This window comes from Penicillium brevicompactum (genome assembly GCF_028827555.1).
Source record: "Penicillium brevicompactum strain IBT 35665 chromosome Unknown utg000003l_segment0_segment0, whole genome shotgun sequence".
NCBI lineage: Eukaryota > Fungi > Ascomycota > Eurotiomycetes > Eurotiales > Aspergillaceae > Penicillium > Penicillium brevicompactum.
This window is the reverse complement of record NW_026623206.1, coordinates 890,143-898,417: the sequence shown is the minus strand read 5'-3', so window position 1 is coordinate 898,417 and position 8,275 is coordinate 890,143. Positions and strand designations below refer to the sequence as shown.

The 8,275-nt window shown below is 50.1% G+C and overlaps 4 protein-coding genes across 4 annotated transcripts; 1 reads left to right on the top strand and 3 right to left on the bottom strand.

The window, feature by feature from the left end:
- On the bottom strand, positions 1-1,982 carry N7506_004221 (glycosyltransferase family 2 protein; the record flags this gene model as incomplete). The annotated part of the gene is made up of 3 exons (XM_056953516.1): positions 1-518; positions 603-1,721; positions 1,769-1,982. The coding sequence occupies 3 exons, from the start codon at positions 1,980-1,982 to the stop codon at positions 1-3; spliced, it is 1,851 nt and encodes a 616-aa protein (XP_056812405.1).
- Positions 1,983-2,659: 677 nt separating this feature from the next.
- On the bottom strand, positions 2,660-3,992 carry N7506_004220 (SDR family oxidoreductase; the record flags this gene model as incomplete). Its single annotated transcript, XM_056953515.1, has 4 exons — positions 2,660-3,249; positions 3,311-3,494; positions 3,547-3,829; positions 3,889-3,992. The coding sequence occupies 4 exons, from the start codon at positions 3,990-3,992 to the stop codon at positions 2,660-2,662; spliced, it is 1,161 nt and encodes a 386-aa protein (XP_056812404.1).
- Positions 3,993-4,748: 756 nt separating this feature from the next.
- N7506_004219 (ferric reductase family protein) lies at positions 4,749-6,674 on the bottom strand (the record flags this gene model as incomplete). Its single annotated transcript, XM_056953514.1, has 1 exon — positions 4,749-6,674. The coding sequence occupies one exon, from the start codon at positions 6,672-6,674 to the stop codon at positions 4,749-4,751; it is 1,926 nt and encodes a 641-aa protein (XP_056812403.1).
- Positions 6,675-7,108: 434 nt separating this feature from the next.
- On the top strand, positions 7,109-7,675 carry N7506_004218 (copper transporter family protein; the record flags this gene model as incomplete). Its single annotated transcript, XM_056953513.1, has 1 exon — positions 7,109-7,675. One exon carries the CDS (start codon positions 7,109-7,111, stop codon positions 7,673-7,675), a length of 567 nt encoding a protein of 188 aa, XP_056812402.1.
- Positions 7,676-8,275: the final 600 nt, after the last annotated feature.

Here is an 8,275-nt window from a genome sequence, read left to right as displayed (position 1 = left end):
TTACAATGCAAGCATTGCGGCAGCGAGTCCAATAATAATCACGGGAAGCCCGACGGCACATGCTCGACCAACGATAGAAGGCTCGCAGCCCAACGGTGGAATAGTCTCTTTCATGGACGATACCCTGTCCTCAACGGCAATCAAAGGAGAAGATCGTGCATGGTAGACTGGAGTTGTTAAAAGATATTGAATTGGTACCCAGTTGTTGGATATTGCAGACAACATCAATATCAAGAACGGTGGCCAAAAAATAGTGGTAACCATTGTTTCGAGAAGTCGGCCAGTAACATCACCATGAGAACATGACAACAGCTGGATGGCAATAAGTATACGGGCCCATATTGCAATGAACAAGCACAAGTTCAACCAAAGCCCATTTGCTAGTACATCTTGGTATGACCTTGCAGCCAAGCTCACGGGCTGTGTATCTTCACTTCGATTGGCCGCACTTCCCGTCACGAAAGAGCCTTTTGGTTTGCTCCCAAATGAGTGGAACTGGATGACAGCATATAAATGCGCTAGAGACGTGTTCAGTAGCCGAGGTAAGTAAGAGCTCCTTTCCTTTGGGCCGAAAGTAGGAAAGAGAAAGGGAAAGGACTTACCAGCAGCAAGCCAGCTGTTCTCTGTATGTGCGAAAGGAACGAAAGGAACACCAGCATGTTTGCTCCTCGACCAATTATATGTCCATGTGAATGATACATGCAGACTAGCCAACACATATTGAAGTTTGACCTCGAAGGAGGATTGACTCGGAATGAATCCGCCGTTGTTGAACGATAAAAGAACGGGGACAGCCAAGAAGCCAATGACGTATATCGCTAGTCCTGTCATTATAGACAAACCTCCGGCAGCAATATCCCAGCGCAGATCTTTTGGGACGGGGTTCTCCGATGGGGAAAACAACAAAGATATTTGTTGAGAATGACCAATGTGCCATCTATTGCGCTGTTTGACATGTGCTGCCAACGAGGTAGGAACCAGGCCAAATTGCAACACTTCTTGCACCTGCACAGTGCGCTTCTTCATACCTCGTAGGATGAGCGAAAGTTGCCAGTCTTCCGAAAAGGAGAATGTTGGATAGCCCCCTGCTTCTAAAATGGCATCGCGTCGAAACACGGCTCCAGATCCAGCGTCAACTGCATGTCCGATCAAATCAAGCTCGGTGTTTTCACAATTGTAGAAATAGGAGCGGGATTGAGAAAGTGGATCGCCTCGGGGCAGGTTATCAAAGTACTGACGAGTGGTGAGCAATGCAGCTTGGGGGTCTTCTAGCAGATGAGGTAATGTTGCGCGTAGGAAATGTGGTAGCAGAATTGAATCCGCGTCTACCACTGTACAAAATTCTGGTGGATCCTCAGTTTGCAATGAGAAAAGGGCATAGTTCAAATTCCCTGCTTTGGCAAAAGATTGATTCGACTGTTTTCCGCGAGTGTGGTAAGTCAAGTGGTTCCATTTCACGGAAAGTTTCAAAATTTCGTCACGGAGTTCAGTCGACGCGCCATCATCAAGGACTCGGACTCGAAAATGCGAAGTCGGGTAGTCTAGCAAACAAGCCGCAACAACCGTGCTTAAGATGATGTCTGGTGATTCTCCGCAGCATGTGATCAGAACATCGACCGTGGGAAGAACATGGCTGTTACGCAACCTCAGACGCTTTCGTGGGAGATGCGAAGGGGATGCTGTTGCTGACAGTGACAAAGCTTGATGCTGATAAGACATATCTGCATAACTATCAGCGACCGCACTGCTCACAAGAAAAGGCACCCACGAGAGAACAAGCACTCAATGACAAACATCGTCCACATCCTCCATGTTGGCTCGGGACTGGTTAGCAAGAAATAAAGCCGAGCAGTAAGGTAGAGCAAGGCAATCCAAATGGCTGCTCGCGTAACCCGATAGAAGCTGATACGGTGTTTACTTCCAACCAAGATTCGTTCATCAAAGGGAAGTTCCTCAATCTTGTAGACATCGTCAGGAGACATTGAAGCGAAATTGATTCACGTAGGGAAACCACCGATTGTCAGGATGATTGTCTTGCTTTTGCATATTCCAAAGTCGTAGAATTTGATGCTCGCGCAGATTTCTCTCTGTACCTAGGTACACACTGAAGCAGTTTTGACGTTTCTTTTTTCCGGAATAAATTGAGCTGGCGTCAATGGGTCATGAAGTGACACTTAAGGGGGAACCCTGTGCTAGCAGAAACTAGCGGTGTATATATATTCTGTGCGGACAGTCACTGTCTAGCTACAATAAGGAAGACCCACTATCATTCTAGAACTCTCCACGCCAATTGACACGCCATCAAAGCCGAGGACCAATAAACCAACGACTCTAACAGTGTGTTCAAGGTGAACTAGACCGAATGTCGCGACCAAGTGGAGTCTGTCCCCTGACATCCGATTGGACCGTCACAGTCCTGGAATGAAAAAAAGCAAAGCATCACCAAGACACCTGGGCATCAACTAGTTTCACGGGTGTTCCCGATGTCACAGCCCATGGATAAAACTGCGCTGTGTGGAGGGCTTTTGGAAGAAAAGATACCCTGTCACGTTCTTGAACCCTTGAAAATCCCGGAATCTTCTCAATTGGTAGCTGAATTCATTGTCTAGGCCACCATACTCTCTGTATATACAACGTTGGTAACAACCTTGGAAGCTACCTACTGACTGTTCACAAGAGCAAGTGAAGGCATAACACCGGCATTTTCGAATGATCGGTAGGTATCAATCCAGGTTTGTAACGTGTTATCGTTACGGGTCCAGCCAAACTCGCGGGCTTTGTTCACCGAGGAGATTGTCAACCAAGACTTTCCGGTAGCCCAATTGAAAAACCCCCAGGTGCCCCAATCAAAGGCATCGATCTTGCCACCGTATTTGGCAACGACCTGCTCCCAGATCTCACGTTTGTCCTTGACCCACTCGACCATGTTGATCTCATTGGCCAGGGTGTCAGCCTGACCAGCTGCTTTTTGAAAATTCGGCTCCGGCACGTCAAGACCGAAGTATGCCGCAAAGTCTTGCCAAATGTATCTCCACACAAAGACATCCCCGTTCACGTGGTTGAATGCTTCGTCCTGGCAGTGTTCTTGCGAAGCAGCCCAGACAGAAAGATCTGCGAGACTGGGTGCGTAGCAGTTATCGTCGATGGAATTCCAGAAGTACTCGTTTCCAGGGAAGTGGGCGGGTTCTCCCATTTCACGGCAAATCAACATATATATGGCAATGGTCAGGACTTCCGACATGCCGTTCGCTGGCAGCGACATTAGTGCCAAATTTACACATGGCGAAGCTTGACTCAAGCTTGGACTTACCGTGAGGGGCGAACCCGTTTATCGCATTTGGCCGAATCACATTCCAAGTCCAGGTGTTTCGGCGTGCCTGCACTTCTCGCAGATAATCCTCCTGGTTGTAGTAGAAGTTGAATCCCTTGTCATCATAGCGAGGAAAAGATTCTTCGAGTGGTACCTTGACCGGACCTAGGTGAACACCATAATGCTGAATGAAACTTAGCATCATTCGAGTCGGGGTTAATGGGGGATAGACGCACTTTGCCGCCAGTCTGAAGACACACGCGGCGAAGTTTGGGGCACACGGTGTCGACCGAGTCTAGAAAATTGCGAAATAGGGGGACATTCTTCTCCCGCAAAAGGAGGAAATCATCACTGTGAACGTACGACGTGAAAAATGCATGTGTGACATCATTGCAAACATCCTTCAACGCGGCATTAATCTGGTCCACAGAGTCGAGGAAGTCAACGGCCACGAATCTGACCCGAGGGTCAATCCATGCGTTGGGAAGGGGCCGTCTAGAGGTCACAACAATCTTGCTCCTGGAGAAATTCAGTCAATGAAAAGGGAGATACGCGGTAATTGCAAAGCAGTCACGCACCATTCTTCTTTCGGTTGGCGTACGAGATGTTCGATTATGTTGAATCCACTGATACCATTTGCCCCCGTCACGAAGGCGACCTTCCGGCTACAGGGAGCGACCATATCTGCTGTGTGGAACGGGTTTGTCCCAAATGAACGTGAAGCGGGCTCCTTTATATGTCTTCAATGTTTCGACGATCGTTACTCTGTGCGCAGACCTCCCAATAGATCTCGGATAAATCGGCTCTCTGCTCTGTCGCAGCAGTCATAGGAAGATTGTGAAGTCACCGGTAGATCCATAACTATCATCAAAACGGCCCGAGAAGGATTCCCGTGTTGGTCACAAATTGAATTCTGGGTTTTGCAGCGAATCGGATCGGAAAGGTCACAACTGTGAGCCAATGTGTGCCGCAGAGAGTTGATTGGAGAATCAAGGGAGATCTTCACGGAATCTTCGGGATCTTCGGAATACCCGCGGAATCTTCAAAGTGATCGCCAGACCCCGCCGCGATCGATTGTTTCGGCTCGGCATCGGAGCCTAAATGGGTTGACTGGGTTGCATTGTCATGTCCTGTGCCTTCTCATTGAAGAGATGGTATTCGCCGAACGCTAGAGTGCAAGGTCGCCACAATGAAATCGACGAAAACAACAGAACTCGAACTTCCCGTCACTTAAGCGGTGGTCTAAAGTTGCGATGTTTCAACTGCTTGAAACTCATTGTGCACGATGGGGTGCCACGCGTACCACACGTTCCAAGGTTGTAGATACAACTTATCACCTGGGCAACATTGAAGGGAATAAGGGGGTGTTCAACACTCCATGGTCATTACTATATACATCAAACCAACGCTATGTCGCTGAAAATACAGTATGCAACGCTCACCACTCTAATCGATCATCACAAACTAGTCTTACGTCGAATATGTCTTGTCCTTTCCACACTTTAGTGCCGTCATTACAAGATGCGACGATAGATCTAAGATCGCTGATCATCCCCCCAGGTCCACTGGCGAAGACACTTGTCGGTCCGCGGACAGTCTCTGATAAGAATGAACCAACTAGTTGGGGCAGATCCGGATGCCGCGAGATATCCTCCGACCCTCCGAGCCGCTCGACTGAGGTGGGCTTGTCACAGCCACAGCACGAAGCTCCAGATGCAACCTGCACTTTCTCTTCGATCTTGGGGACCGTCAAATTGCAGTTCTCAAGGGAGACCTCCGAGGGGGCATTGCTTGTTGCATCTCGAGTAGCGAAAATTCGGACCTCCAGGTTGAGTCTGTTGCGCGCCTTCTGGAGGAGGTCAAGCTCCGCTTCGATCCACTCCGTGTTGGCGGTATGGCGGATCGCCCAGATCAGCTCGACCTTGCGATCGGGAGAAGGTTGCTGATGAGCGAGCCCAAGAAGAACAGGCAGAACATAGGTTATTCCGGTTCCACCAGCGATGCACAAAATGTTGGTGGAGGGGGTGAGATGGGTTGTGATTGACTCGCCGTATGCGCCGGTCATGATGATTGGGGTGGATTTGGAGTCGGCGGCAAGGGCAGCAACCTTTTTGGTTTCACCGCCCTTAGCCCGCAGTAGGTAGGAATGTCTCACGGTGCCATTTGAAACGATTGGCAGGTTGAGCGGCGTGAATGGATGTGACTGCCAAACGCTGGATTTGGTGAAGCAAAGGTAATAATGTTGACCAATCGCCCAAGGGTCCTGGTTGTTCTCCAACTCGAGGCGAAGGACATCGCCATGATCGGCATCTGGGAAGCGAGTGATAGTCGCCTCAGCCGGTTTGAAGCTGAGACCACCACCGGCGTGGTCTGGGTGGTGGTGCAAAAGTGCGGTGCGGACCAGCCGCGCGCCGCGATCAAGAAACCAAAAAATCAAGGAAGGCCACATGAAGCACTTGAGAGCTTTCCAATGTGCCCAACAGGCGCCAATGTAGACCATCGCGAGGACGTAGTGTAGTTTACGGAAGGTCTCGTAGCCTGTGAGGCGAATGCCCCACGGAGTGCTCAATCCGAACAGAAGCAGTAGGAGAATCATCGCGACGATCCCCCAGACGATGTAGGTCTGCGTCACCCACTCGATTCCAACAGTTGGTTGTGGCTGGTATAGTCGCAGCTCCACCACGCACCATCCAATGGTGTGCAGGGAGCTCTGCACGAAGATAATATAACCGAGCCAGCGGTGAAGAAAGTTGAAACTCTGGTATGGCAAACCGGTGATGACGGAGAGAAAGGACTCCCGGCTGCTCAGCAACACGGAGAGCGGTGTGAGGGCGTAGGCCAAGGTCCCAACGCGGTCCGACCAGGGACCAATGCTGTCGCGCGTGTTATACACCCCGGGCATGTCGGAAACGGGGGTCACCCAGGTATGGTAGACGATACCGACGAAGCTGAAGACCAGGAGGTATCCCATCAGTACAGCGAGGGTGAAGACTTGCAGGCGAGTCGTGCGACCGAAGATCAGACGAGCTGCATCCGGTAGGAGATACTTCCGGGTGAGTGATACCACGGCACGACGAGCTCTAGCCAGACCTGCTGATTCTGCGGGGGCCAGTGTGGGGGACATCGTGGGCGCGTGGAATTGGTTGAGCACAGCCCACAGCAGCAAAATGGCACCGATCGCACACCACATGATGCCCGAGTAGAGCATTCCCCGATCGTGCGATGCGTAGACATCGTCCAAATACGCACATGAGCCGGCATCATTGGTACACGGGACGGCGCGATCGGCATATCCCCAGTGAGGCTCGATCGCCGTGGCCGCACTCATGTTCTGGATGTGACGAGCATCCAGTTTGGAAAACATGATGTCGTTGTTGGCCGGTGACCAGAGTGGGGGTTTTTGAGTATAGCAACAGTCGAGCAAAGTTGACGTGTGCTTTTCACCTCATATTCATCTTTTGAATATGGTTCAAGGGAATGCGACGTGACGACAATGTGAATGGTGAGAGAGGTGAAAGTGTGTGAGAGAAGAAGAGGGGACAATTGATGTTATAACCACCAAGTTGGCCAAGTTGGCGAGAGAAGAAATGAGGGCATTTGGACCCAAATTGGCCGAGTCGATTTGCGTCGATTTGAGCACATTTTCTCGTTTCATCGGATCTGCTCCACTCTGGAAGGTGCGATGGACCTGGTCGTTTATAAAGATCGCATCCCCCTCGTTGGACATCACAACTGTACAAGTGTACAGCCCCATCTCTCACCACACTTTGCACCGCAGTGCAGACAATCCCCTTGACCATGCAGGGCATGGACATGGACATGGGAAGCGACAGCGAGTGTCAAATCTCGGTAAGTGCCAAGACGGAACTCCCTAAAACGGCCATGCTCATCCAAAATCAGATGCTCTTCAACTTCAACACCATCGACGCCTGTTTCCTGTCCACCGGGTGGCAGATCAAAAACAATGGCATGTTCGCTGCCACCTGCATCGGCACTGTGCTGCTGGTGGTGTTGGTGGAATTCTGTCGGCGCATCGGTCGGGAGTACGACAATTTCCTGACCCGCCAATTCCAACGCCAAGCCGCGCACGGCACCTTCGCCAAGAAATGGGGCGAAACACGCTCCGCCGTGACGTTTCGCGCAACACCCCTCCAACAGTTGACGCGCGCCATCATTCATGCGGTGACCTTTGCCGGCGCCTACATCACGATGTTGTTGGCCATGTACTTCAACGTATATGTGATTATCTGCATCTTCATCGGTGCGGGGCTGGGCAAGTTCCTGTGCGATTGGATGGTCGTCACGGTGGGCATCGATGACGTGCCAGACCGAAAATTGGAAGAGACCACGATATGTTGTGATTAACTGTCCCCTTTTGGAAATTGCAGCGTTTTCAGCGAATATAATCACTTGATACCCTTGATCGCCCAGTTCAGACCCCTGGCCTTTGTGACCCTTGATTGGGCACCAGAATTAAATACCCTGCTCTAGGATTACCTTCACCCCAAGAAACTTCACTCAACAACTGTGACATATGCTATATACAATGCATTTCAGGGCACCTGGGTTCATTCCCGCTTAGGCACTTTACATCAAGTTTGGACCCCGGGAGATTGAAGAGGAACTGGCATTTCGTCGTGAAATTGACAGAAATTCAAGAAGAAGAAGAGGACGAAATGACGATATTGAAATTCTCACCAATTGAACATTGGAAGCGCTCTCGCTGATCCTATCACCTTTGTGGAGTCTTTGCTTGGTGAGGAGGGTTAGCAGAGACCTCGGGAACAACCTTGGAACCTTGGAAATAATGAAACCTCAGTAAAAGACAGTAGACAAAAATGACACAGGTACATCCTTTTGTTTTCCATTACAATAAATTATTCACAGATGGATATTTTAGTTGGATTTATTAAGCTTATATATAGCAGCAGACTTTCAGCACAACAGCACTTCAACCTTTGAAAG